This window comes from Strongylocentrotus purpuratus, unplaced genomic scaffold (assembly GCF_000002235.5).
Source record: "Strongylocentrotus purpuratus isolate Spur 01 unplaced genomic scaffold, Spur_5.0 spur5_scaffold_9, whole genome shotgun sequence".
Taxonomy (NCBI): Eukaryota; Metazoa; Echinodermata; class Echinoidea; order Camarodonta; family Strongylocentrotidae; genus Strongylocentrotus; species Strongylocentrotus purpuratus.
Genome location: NW_022145615.1, coordinates 22266893 through 22280034, shown reverse-complemented (window position 1 = coordinate 22280034; position 13142 = coordinate 22266893). Strand labels below are relative to the sequence as shown.

Genomic DNA, 13142 nt, shown 5'->3' with positions numbered 1-13142 from the left:
TTGCTTGTAATCACAATATTCTGAGAACCTGTCAATGGATTACCATTGAACGTGAATTCAATTTTTTTTTTCTGTTTTGGTTTGTAAAATTGCTCTTTAACGGAGGCATCATTTTCGACTGCGCGCAGTCGAATTCCATCTAGTTTTTTATGCCTCCGTTACGAAGTAGCCGGAGGCATTATGTTTTCTGGTTGTCCGTCCGTACGTCCGTACGTCCGTCCGTACGTCCCGTTCTCGTGATCGCGTTATCTGAAGAACCGATTGATAGATTCCTGCCAAACTTTGGTCATGTATGTATCTTACAGAGCCGATGAACTGATTAGATTTTGGCGTCACGAGGTCAAAGGTCAAAGGTCACAGGGCTCATTATGTATGCAAAAACAGCTCGTGATCGCGTTATAAAAAGAACCGATTGATGGATTCCTGCCAAACTTTGGTCATGTATGTATCTTGCAGAGCCGATGAACTGAATAGATTTTGGGGTCACGAGGTCAAAGGTCAAAGGTCACAGGGCTCATTATGTATGCAAAAACTGCTCGTGACCATGTTATCTCAAGAACCGATTGAAGGATTCCTGCCAAACTTAGGTCATGTATGTTACTTGCGAAGCCGATGAACTGATTAGATTTTGGGGTCATGAGGTCAAGGTCAAAGGTCATGCGGCTCATTATGTATGCAAAAATAGCTTGTGATCGCATTCTCATTAGAACTGACAGATGGATTACTATTTAACTCGGGACATCTTGCAGAGCCAATGAACTGAGTAGATGTTAGGGTCATGAGGTCAAAGATCAAAGGGTCATATATGTATATGAGAAATTGCTTGTAATCACAATATTCTGAGAACCTGTTAATGGATTACAATTGAACTTGAAATTGAAAAATTTCTTCTGTTTTGGTTTGTAAATTGCTCTATGACGGAGGCATCATTTCGACTGCGCGCAGTCGAAGTTCCATCTAGTTTCTTTTCCGTTCTGTCAAACACGAGCTGCAATTTACCTATTTCGATATTATCCTGTGTACGACCCTGGGCCTGGACAGATGTTAGTCATGTTATTATATTGAAGAAATATTCCACAATTTCTTGCCTAGGTGGAATAAATTAAACAATTGTTAAGATGAAATGAAGATAAATTATGATTTGGGCTGCACTCGTACTTGGAGCAATTAAGGAAATAATTAGGTTTTAGCCAAGAGAATGTGTAAAAAGATGTGGAAATACTGTTGTTTGCACGAATATATTTTATTTGTTGATGCAATTGCTGTCATATACAGTAGGCTTACGGTTGCGAGAGAGGGGGGAGGATTGGGGAGTCCTAAAAAGGACTGTCAATAATCTTTCTTTCTTGAGTGCGTGTGTAGTCCTGAAAAGGACTGTTGGTGATCTTTCTTTGAGCTTATAGTTCTAAAGAGAACTAAAGCCCCGGTTATAAGCGGCATCTAATTGCTATCATATTTTCATTATGTACAGAGCCTGCTATCTTGGTGATGCATCACTCGTTACGTACTCATCCAGTCATCACTGTTACATGCCTGGATTTCCTGTGCAGAGTAAGTCCATTTTGTTAACGTCCTCGTAGAATACTGATTTGCTATTTCCTAGGTATTACACAAGATAAACAACCTGAAAATATAGATGTGGAGAGTAGTTTAGGAGTGTAGACGATTTGGAAAATCTTTATAATTATTAATGTGAGAGGCCTTTTTGGTTTTCTAGCTCAAATCATCTTTAATTACTATGCATCATAAGTAGGATACACAAACTTTTGAGCTAGTCTGATTGTTTATGAGCGCCCTTTGAGGTGTGTGGTTGTTTTGGTGTAAATCGTGTAAGAGATGTACTTGAACATATCTAGAACATTGACATATGCAGTTAGAATATAAAGAGTTCTGAATTTTTCAAGTAAATATCTGCTATTTTTTTTACACATTTCATTCTATAGCTATTAAAGACGCATAGTAGTGGGCTCTCATGGGGAATTTGACACCATTCAGGTGCTTACTCATTAACATGTGTTGTCAATCACCAGGATTAGCCTTCAGTTTTATGATTAACAGGTCTTAACTCTTTGTTTGCTTTGTTCGCCGATTTGCACGGACGTAGGCGTGCCAACTTCGCATTTTTGCACAGATGTATACGAGTCAATTAGACATTCATAATACCGCTCGCAGTGTGTAGCCACGCGTTGCGTTTACTATTGTTTACATTGTATACATCGCACACTTTCCGGTAAACTGTTTTTCTTCATAGTGTTACATTCGAAATTACCGTGTATTTAGCGGTTTTCTTTGGATTTTTTTTACTGATGTTACGATGGCACCTGCTGGAAAACGTCAACGTGTGTTTAGTGTAGAGGAGGCTCGAGATCTTGTTACTATGGAAGCATGGAGCATGGACTCTGATTCCGACGAATCGAGCAGTGACGAAGACTCTAGTGATAAAAGTGTTCCCTGAGAGTAGACTGATAGAATAAGAATGAATAAAAATTAATGAAAGAGCTAGAGATGACAGCAAGAAAGAGAGTAGACTGATAGAATAAGAATGAATAAAAAAAATGAAAGAAGGAGATAGAGATGACAGCAAGAAAGAGAGTAGACAGTGATAGAATAAGAATGAATAAAAATAATGAAAGAAAGAGATAGAGATGACAGCAAGAAAGAGAGTAGACTGATAGAATAAGAATGAATAAAAATTAATGAAAGAGCTAGAGATGACAGCAAGAAAGAGAGTAGACAGTGATAGAATAAGAATGAATAAAACTAATGAAAGAAAGATGTATCCTGTCTTGCCGTCATCTTTATATCTTTCTTTTATTATCTTTATTCATTCTTATGCTATCAGTGTTTACTCTCTTTCTTTCCGTCATCTCTATCTTATTATTATTATCATTTTCCTATCTATATGTACCCTATGTCTTGCCGTCATCTGTATATCTTTTTCTTATTATCTTTATTCATTATTATGCTATGAGTGTAATACTCTCTTTCTTGCCGTCATCTCTATCTCATTATTATTATCATTTTCCTATCTATATGTACCCTATGTCTTGCCGTCATCTCTATATCTTTCTCTTATTATCTTTATTCATTCTTATGCTATCAGTGTTTACTCTCTTTCTTTCCGTCATCTCTATCTTATTATTATTATCATTTTCCTATCTATAATTATGTACCCTATGTCTTGCCGTCATCTCTATATCTTTCTCTTATTATCTTTATTCATTCTTATGCTATCAGTGTTTACTCTCTTTCTTGCCGTCATCTCTATCTTATTATTATTATCATTTTCCTATCTATATGTACCCTATGTCTTGCCGTCATCTGTATATCTTTCTCTTATTATCTTTATTCATTCTTATGCTATCAGTGTTTACTCTCTTTCTTGCCGTCATCTCTATCTTATTATTATTATTATTTTCCTATCAATATGTATCCTATGTTTTGCCGTCATCTCTATATATTTCTCTTATTATCTTTATTCATTATTATGCTATGAGTGTAATACTCTCTTTCTTGCCGTCATCTCTATCTCATTATTATTATCATTTTCCTATCTATATGTACCCTATGTCTTGCCGTCATCTCTATATCTTTCTCTTATTATCTTTATTCATTCTTATGCTATCAGTGTTTACTCTCTTTCTTTCCGTCATCTCTATCTTATTATTATTATCATTTTCCTATCTATAATTATGTACCCTATGTCTTGCCGTCATCTCTATATCTTTCTCTTATTATCTTTATTCATTCTTATGCTATCAGTGTTTACTCTCTTTCTTGCCGTCATCTCTATCTTATTATTATTATCATTTTCCTATCTATATGTACCCTATGTCTTGCCGTCATCTGTATATCTTTCTCTTATTATCTTTATTCATTCTTATGCTATCAGTGTTTACTCTCTTTCTTGCCGTCATCTCTATCTTATTATTATTATTATTTTCCTATCAATATGTATCCTATGTCTTGCCGTCATCTCTATATATTTCTCTTATTATCTTTATTCATTCTTGTGCTATCAGTGTTTACTCTCTTTCTTTCCGTCATCTCTATCTTTTTATTATTATCATTTTCCTATCTATATGTACCCTATGTCTTGCCGTCATCTCTATATCTTTCTCTTATTATCTTTATTCATTCTTATGCTATCAGTGTTTACTCTCTTTCTTTCCGTCATCTCTATCTTATTATTATTATCATTTTCCTATCTATATGTACCCTATGTCTTGCCGTCATCTCTATATCTTTCTCTTATTATCTTTATTCATTCTTATGCTATCAGTGTTTACTCTCTTTCTTTCCGTCATCTCTATCTCATTATTATTGTTATTTTCGTATCAATATGTATCCTGTCTTGCCGTCATCTTTATCTCTTTCTCTTATAATCTTTATTCACAGTAAAGTCCTTTCATTTCATATCACTATTTCTCTCTCATAATGTCTCTCACGTCCGTTCTCCATATTTTATTCATTGCATACTCCACTCGTCAATCATTTCTGATAATAAGCTCTCTCACAATAAAGTAAATGGAAAACAATGCAATATAGTTTATATTTTAAGATTGATTCATTCTTTCTTTGTATATCTATGGCTGTGATAAATGTACTTGAAATCAATTTTATTGAGGGGTAAAGAAGGTGAGAGAACAGATGCGGTGAACATTCATAATGAGACATTTCAATAAGATGCTGATTATGTCATGTATATCACATATAATATATTATGCCTATACCATTTTTACATGCTCATACCAGTGGGCAAAATCAATAACATTCTCTTATTTCTTATTGACTTATCATGGCACAACAAAGAAAAACATCCCCACGACGTCCCTTTTCATGCCCCGCTAAACCGGACATTGACAATAACCTGGGGTAATAGGGATTTCAATGGGCAGATTAGCCCATTGTCAAGGGTGGCTGAGCGGGGTACTTTCAAGTCTCTCCCTATTGAACTTCTTTTCTTCAACAACCTAAATACTAACCTTCTGAATTGTTAGAATACTTGAGCAAGGTATGTAAAGAAAGGTAAGAAGTCCACCTTTCTAATAGATTCGATTTGAAGATGTCTTATCATTGCTAAATAAGAAATTCTAGAGGGATAAAAAACTGCCGTAAATAAGAAAAATTAAACATTATATAATTATGATTATTATAAAAATGATAATTCAAAATATAACAAATGACGGTTCATCGAAAAGCACGTTTTCCGGTCTACAACTTTGCTGCACAATATTTTTCATCATGATCATCCAGTGAAGAGTTATAGCCTCTTGATTCAGCAGAGTCAATAAAGATTCCCTCGAAATGTGTGACCCTAAAAGAATGTGGCACAGGGGGGTTTTTTAAGTGGCGCATAAAGAGTTAAGTAATGCTCTTCATTTTCCACCAATCTCCCCATATGAGAAAGTCATTATCTTGCATTTCGCTCGCCTAGAGACTCTCCGAGAGACTAGGGGGTATTTCTTGATGGGACCACAGGTTGGCTGAGCACGAGACTTGTGCACCAATCATTGGTATTTCCACCAAGTCTGGTATCAGCGAATTATGACCTACTGCACATGGAAACTGACTCCCATCTCCCTCTAACATCTTTTACATTTGCAGATAATTCCAAACTTCTACCCTGCCTTTGAGGCCCAAGTGAAGCAAGGAGTCATGGGATCATTGAAGTTCATCCTTGAGAAACGAGTTTTACAGTAAGTACAATTTTTTTTCTTTTTTCTAATCCTGATGCAAACTGTTTTCATGATGGTTCAAGTGAGTAAATTATGATCCAGGCAAGCACAGCTGTTTATTGTGCATTGTATTGGATTTATAAGCTCAATTTTATGTTTTTGAGCAATATTTACTGTGCAATTTCTAATAAATCCTTTAGAGTATGACTGTGATGTCTCATCTTTTCAGTTTTGTTAGTTGTAATCAATATATGTGTAAATATATGTATTTTTTGGAAAAATAACTGCAACTATTGTTGCCCGTACTCAAACTTCAGGTTTTCTTTGCTGCTAATAGTGACCTGCCTGTCAGAGTCTTGTTCTTTTGAAGAGCAAATTTGACAATGAATGTAACAGCAACATATTAGGCACTCCGTGGAGGTATCATGGATAATATCAAATAAGTATCATTATATACCTCTCTTTAGAAATCTAGCCATCTGAGTGGTCGAAATTACAATCGTGATTTTAGCCATGCCCGCCTAGCAGTCAATAGTTCATGGCAGGATGTGCCCATTCCCTTGAGCTTATAAAACAGCCAGGCCTCTCAAAGCAGTGGATATCTCTATAATATTCTGTTCTGATTTGATTTCAGGTCACTATCACCCCTGTTTGATAACACCAAGATGGACAAGGAGCTGAGGTCAATGATCAGGGAAACATTTTCAGAATTCTGTGAAGCAGACGGTAAGTTCACACTATCATTTATATGTCGACTCCATCAATCAATGATTAGTCTATGGTGTTTGATGCCTGAAAATAATTAATCATTTTTATGCCTCCGCACTCCGCAAAAAATAATTTCATCCATTTCCTATACTGAATTTCGGGCAGAGGCATAAAGGAGACATTGCATTTGTCTTTGTATTTTAAAAATTATATATATATAATTTTTTTTAATATTTATTTTTATTTTATTTTTTTTATTTTTTTATTTTTTATTATTTTTTTTGAGGGGGGGTTGGGTCCAGTGTGAATGTTTTTATGCCTCCGTTACGAAGTAGCCGGAGGCATTTTGTTTTCGGGTTGTCCATTCGTCTCAAGAACCGATTGATTGATTCCCGCCAAACTTTGGTCATGTATGTATCTTGTAGAGCCAATGAACTGATAAGATTTTGGGGTCTCAAGGTCAAAGGGCTCATTATGTCTGCAAAAATAACTTGTGATCGGATTATCATTACAACTTATGGACGGATTACCATCAAACAGTTCTGTCATGAACCAAGTTAAATGACATTAAACACTTGATATCTTTCATTAACACATACTTCTTTCATGTGAAGTTTGTAGAGTGGTCCAAGAAATACAGAGAAGTTTCTTGTGCTGATTATAGTCACAACTTCAGCTTAGGGGTATTGTTTTCAACCAACATGGTATGCTTCAATAGCTCAAGGATCATTTGAAGTGATTTTCCCGACTAGGTTGAAGTGTGCAGAACGATGACTGAATAAGAGATGTGACAATAATTTTGATAAATTATTCTTCTTCTTCCTCCATAGCCAAACCGCCCGACGGTCCAATTATCCAAGAAAGCTTCACGAAACCGGCATTAACACCAGCATTAAATGCAACTAATAACAATTCCGGGAGTCACTTTGATGATCATAGCCACAGGAGACACAGCAGTGAAGATGCAGCATTCAGTGATGAAGAGAGCGAGGATGATAAAGGTAGAAAAAGAGTTTTTTGCAAACAAGTTTATCAGTTTGTTTCTTATTTAAAGTAATGCCACATCTGAGATGCATGGCCCTACAAGTTACCAATGTCTGTGATATGGTGTAATATTGAAACCCAAAAAAACTTGCAATTAAAAAAAATGATCATGAAATGCCTCAAAAAAGGTAAAAATCTTTGAGTGACCGGTTTTACCATACTCATTTTCCCAAATAGACTGTATTGTTATAAAAAAACGTTGGAAAAACAGTTTTTGAAATTCTGAATTCCAATCATAAATATCTTGATAATCAGACAGGCGATCGGCTTGGTAACGTCATAGGGTTCCTGACTGACCTAAAGGTTTATAATTATGATTGCAGCATGAGCTTAAATCCAGGATTTGGTTTCAGAAGTTGAGACAAAGATACCCAATCTCTTTAACCGTTGTTTGCAGTAATGAATAAACGCTTGCAATTGAATGCTCTGAAATGTTATTGGTTTGACAGGTGGTCAGATGAACCCTCTGGACATGCTGTTCAGACCAATCAAGCAAGAAGAAGAGGTGAACTTTGACCACCTCCTAGAGGAGATGGATGGAGAGATCAAAGAGATGGCTTCATTACTACATGCTCAAAGGTACAGAGAGTGTTTCACAAAGACTAAGATCGACTTTAAGTTGGACATCACTATGACAGGCTGTTTATGACACTGGTTGCTCTCACCATTATGATCTTTAGAATATATTTTTTCCTTCAATAATGTAGTATCAAAGAATATAAATTCTGTAGATTTGGGACCATGTATCAGATATGTTGCTTGTGATGAACACACAAAATACTGTGTTCTCACAATAACAACTTGGAAATGGATTACCAATCTAAAGACGAGAGCATTTGAGCAGGAAAGGAAAATTGGTCACAGTTTAGAGAACCCATTGAAAAATCCATATGGCATACTTTGCCCTGAGGCACTGTTTTGACATATTCTTACTCATTTTTTCCCTCACTTGTTTGTCATTGGCAGAGATGAGGACATGGAGACGCAATGTGAGACAATGCAAGAGCTGTGCAACTCTTTGCTGAAAATGGTAAGTTTTTATGTAATCAAATGGAACTTACCGATTGATTAAAGGCTTGTACTTCAGGCCTGCTACAGAAAATTTGTTTCAACATACAGATATGGTTGATCTGATGAAATGTTTTATGGTTGTATTTGATCTTTTTTTCCCTCAATCTGTATTCTTCAAACAAAGATAAATGATCGAAATAGTTTAAAAAAATTTATTTTAATGTTTTTTATGTCATTATTAAACATAAAAACACATTGTGCTTCTCTCAATGTCATGCTTGAAATATTACTACAATACTACTATGATTATAAAGATTATGGCATATCTTTGTTCATGTTATTATTTTATCTCTATCTCTGTCTTTTGTTCTTCTTCTCCTCTCTCTCCTTCTCTCTCTCTCTCTCTCTCCCTCCCTCTCTCCCTCCCTCCCTCTCTCCCTCCCTCCCTCCCGCCCTCCACCCCTCCCTTTCCCTCCCTCCCTCTCTCCCTCCCTCCCTCCCGCCCTCCCTCCCTCCCTTTCCCTCTTTACAGGATGACTTTGATAGTGATGCAGCAACCCCCTTAGCTCTCTTCCTGTGTAGTCTTTACAACCAGCAGTTTACAGGGGACATCTTGCCAGAAGAAATCAATGAAGAGTAAATATTCTCTCCTGTTGTCTTTGTTTGCTGCATGTTTCCTCAAAAAAGAGAAGCAAATAAAAAAATGTTTAACATAATTCTTAATATAATTTGCTATGAGAATAAAGAGTAAAAGAATAATCAATGATTATGTATTTCCTGTAGATTAAACCCTTACCATTAGAAATCAAGTATGCATTGTTTTATCATATGTTATCGCTCCTTTATCTTTTATCACTTCTTTCCCTCTATTCACAGAACTATGGAAGATGCTCTAGGAAAACCACTGTTTGTGATGTTTAGGTAAGGCCATAATACCTATAGCTTGCTTTCATGCACGGATAACTTGTTAATGTCTTTATAATGTTGTAAAATATTGACGTCCCAGTTTCGGTGCTGTTCAGTGAAACACGTAATATTTCTATGAAATACATAAAGATTTTGAATCAAAAAGGAGTCTTGTTCTGTTTCATCGGAATGTTAAGTGTCATTAATTTTCTACTAAACCAGGTTGTTTCAAACGTAAGAGAGGATCAACTTTTTGATCGTTATGATGCTATATCCTGCTTATTCTCAACTAATAGACCACTTTGTAGTTAGCTTTGGTAAAAATTACCTCCAAATACCAACAGATCTTTTTTACACATGGAGACATCCCACTTTGGGCATTTTGGAATAATCACCGTCAAAGTGATGAAGGTGCTTCATGAGCACCTTTTGTTTGCCCTCTAGAGAAGAATACTTCAACTTGTGATCCATAGAATGTACCGTCGTCCTATAAATGAATGATGATTACATAACTTTCATGAGCACGTTTCCAGTCTTTGTCTCAGTGAGTTTTTACAATTTTTGGGTGCAAATGACCTTTATCTGCCAGTACGAAGACTGCATCTATTAACTGGTACATTCGGATTCTGATTCATCAACTTTGTACTTGTCTACCCCCCTAATAGAAAACGTAAATAGAGTAAACCATGTAATCATTTGTTTATATCTGTTGTCTATTGCAGGAATCTCAGTCAAGATACGGAGGATAACAGCTGTCCCCTTCAGCTGCTCATCCTGTTCTGTATCATGTATGAAAAACAACCCAAGCTAGGCTACCTCCTTCTCTTCTTCTTACATGCCAGGTAAGTGCGAGGGAGGGTAACAAACCAAAGTTATTGAATATGGTTGCTTCACAGTTCTCCATGTGATGTGAACGGTATTATGTCAGGCCTTAAAGGCTCAAATTTGTATGTTGTGCAAGGCGTAAAGGGATCCCTTGAGAATAAATATAATCAAATATGTGATATGCTCTATTATTTGGAAATTTTTCTCTCAAAATATAGAAATATATTAATATGTAGACAGAAAGTCAAATATTAGTATTGTTTCTGTGTTATCCAATGTCATTATATTTTGGCAAATATGCCTACCCTCTGAGAGTAATATATAAAAAAAGTGTAACTGCGATTTATAAAAATATTGAAATGCAGATAAGTAGAAGAATTCACATATTTACAAGGAACGCTTCCAATTATATTTACCATTTGTGATTTCCTGTAATTTCAAGCCATCAATGTTTTGACTATATCTCTTCTTTTTTTTTCTTCCTATTTACCTCTGCAGTAGTAAAGATGGTGAGAGTAAGCTGCATGTGTATGAAGAGGTTTGTAAAAACACAGGCTCAGGGGACCTTTCAGCTTGCCTTGTCAAAGACTTTCAGGTGATCACCTGCTTCACATTTTTTTCTATGAAAAACAAGATTTGTGTGTGTATTTTATGTTGTGTTTCATGTTTTATCGATCCTTTTTATTTCAAATTAATCATCACATAGTATCAATAAAAACTATGGTGCATCACTGTATATAATATAACTGAGGTGATATGTACTCATGTCTAAAATACATGAAAACATAAACAACGATCAAGCGACTATCAAGCATCCATGTGACTCGCTTTAAATCTTACTATTTTATATTTTATATTCACTCTTTCTTGATTTTGTCTTTGCTAATTGAATAATGATAATAAATAATAATAATAAGCCATCAATGTTTCCTATCATGGATGGTCCTTGTGCACATTTATGACATTGCCAAATCTTAACCTGACTAAATGAAACAATTATATTTTCTTATGTTGTAACAGGAATGTCAAGAAAATGATGTTAACCTTCTCTGCTATCTAGTGCCTCCAGTATATACCCAGGTGAGTAGTGTTGGATAGAAATGTTTAAAACACAAAATTCTGGCAATTCATCATATAACCATATTCTATAATACAAACCCAGGGCTTTTCTTATAGAATGTGTGTGATTTAGGGGATGAATACAGATGGTAATGTTTTGTCGGAAAAATTGTTATTACATAATATTGACTGGGGAATTTAACATTACCAAGTACTTTTAAAGACCCTACCAGGGATTTGTAAGACCTCAAAAACTTATCTCAAAATTTATCTTAAACAGTAAGATGAGTTTATGATTTTCTCTCTGTGAGTGAAAGTTTAAGTCCTCATTATGTACACAACAATTGGGATGCCCACAGTGCCAGTTTCAAAATCCAAATATCAAAAGAAAATTGCTGTAATTTTGCTAATAAAGGAATTTGGCCTTTTTACAATTTTGCATATTTTCACCATGCAAATCTTTACAACGCCTTTCAATTACAAGTACTATCTAACCAAGGACAGAACTTTCTACATGTGTCATACATTTTCACTAGGGCTTATAATGTCACTGTAAATCTGAAAACAGTAGAGATGAAATAACAAACTTGATTCTGTATGTTTGAAAGAGTCCACCTTAAATACAGGAATATTCTAAATTAGCTGAACATGTCCGGTCTGTATGATCAGCGAAAATTACGCATCATTATTGATATACCTACCTGATATGAAGGTCACTTCCAAGAATTGCTTGATTAATTGGCCATATGGTATGCAGAGCTTCACATGCAGATGACATTGAATTTAGAGGCATCTGTATGATGTCTTTTGCTAAAATTAAATGAGAAGATATTCAGTATTTAAAGTATTTCCTGAAGATGATCATGAGTATCATGTATTGTACTTTGAAGCCTAAATTATTTCACAGAGTAATTGATAAATGTATGTACACTATTGTCAAATCAAATTAAATCAAATCAAATTTATATTTTATTCTTCTGCTTCTAGTTTGCTAATACAGCGATGGGGTGTTTAGACCTTCTTCACATCATCGTATCATGCATTGACTCTGCACAGGTATGTATTATTGTCATTTAATCCTCCCCTATGTACATAGCTTGGGGGAGGGGTACCAATATTTTTAACATCTTTCAGTTAACAACTTTCATTCAATTCAATCATGTTTCCCAGATTATTATTTACTACTACTAATAATAATAATATTTAGCTTTTATATAGTGCTTATCACAAATGTCTCTAAGCGCTTTACAAATAAATTAATCGTCCCCTATGTACATACATGTAGGTGGGGAGAGGGGTACTGGTAGTTTTGATTGAGTTAACATCTTTCATTCAATTCAATTTAATCATGTTTTCCACATTAAATTATTTTCTAGCTCAATTACTTTCAATGTACTGTTGGGCATGTCCTATTGTCCAGGTACCAAAGTGATATTACATGTACATGTATTCCCTGTTTGCCCTAACACATTTTCAAAGAATCCCCTACATCATTATTCATGAAGAATTATCTAACAACTAAGAGATATATTCTGAATTAATCATATCTGGAACACTTTTATAAAACATTTCAATAAAGGGAAAGTTGTAGGTTAAAGGGAAAGACCAGTTTTGGAAACACCCTCTCTCAAAAAATGAAATGGAAGCTCTTATTACCAATCATGGGAAAGAATATGATCATACAAATTTTGCTGAGAAACCGCCTACTAATTCATATATTTGGTAAATTTGTTTATCTATTGGGATGTGATAGATATTACGCATAGTCTCATATACATCTTTCTGTGTACAGTGCTTGTAACTTTACCCAGACTGGGCCAAATTTCTTATGATTTTGATGATTCCAGAACCTTGCAGTACACAAATACTTATATGCTAGATGATCAACCTTTCTGATCGATTCCACAATGT

General features: G+C 35.0%; 1 protein-coding gene across 1 annotated transcript in view; it reads left to right on the top strand.

The window, feature by feature from the left end:
* Nucleotides 1-13142, top strand: part of LOC581840 (integrator complex subunit 3) — a 34662-nt gene that overhangs the window by 12700 nt on the left and 8820 nt on the right. The window contains exons 13-24 of the mRNA XM_030976630.1: nucleotides 1472-1551; nucleotides 5608-5699; nucleotides 6313-6404; nucleotides 7217-7387; nucleotides 7880-8009; nucleotides 8397-8460; nucleotides 8974-9077; nucleotides 9318-9362; nucleotides 10070-10189; nucleotides 10671-10767; nucleotides 11193-11252; nucleotides 12219-12287. Of these exons, the coding sequence (XP_030832490.1) occupies nucleotides 1472-1551; nucleotides 5608-5699; nucleotides 6313-6404; nucleotides 7217-7387; nucleotides 7880-8009; nucleotides 8397-8460; nucleotides 8974-9077; nucleotides 9318-9362; nucleotides 10070-10189; nucleotides 10671-10767; nucleotides 11193-11252; nucleotides 12219-12287 (1124 nt within the window). The remainder of the gene's footprint in view (nucleotides 1-1471; nucleotides 1552-5607; nucleotides 5700-6312; nucleotides 6405-7216; nucleotides 7388-7879; nucleotides 8010-8396; nucleotides 8461-8973; nucleotides 9078-9317; nucleotides 9363-10069; nucleotides 10190-10670; nucleotides 10768-11192; nucleotides 11253-12218; nucleotides 12288-13142) is intronic.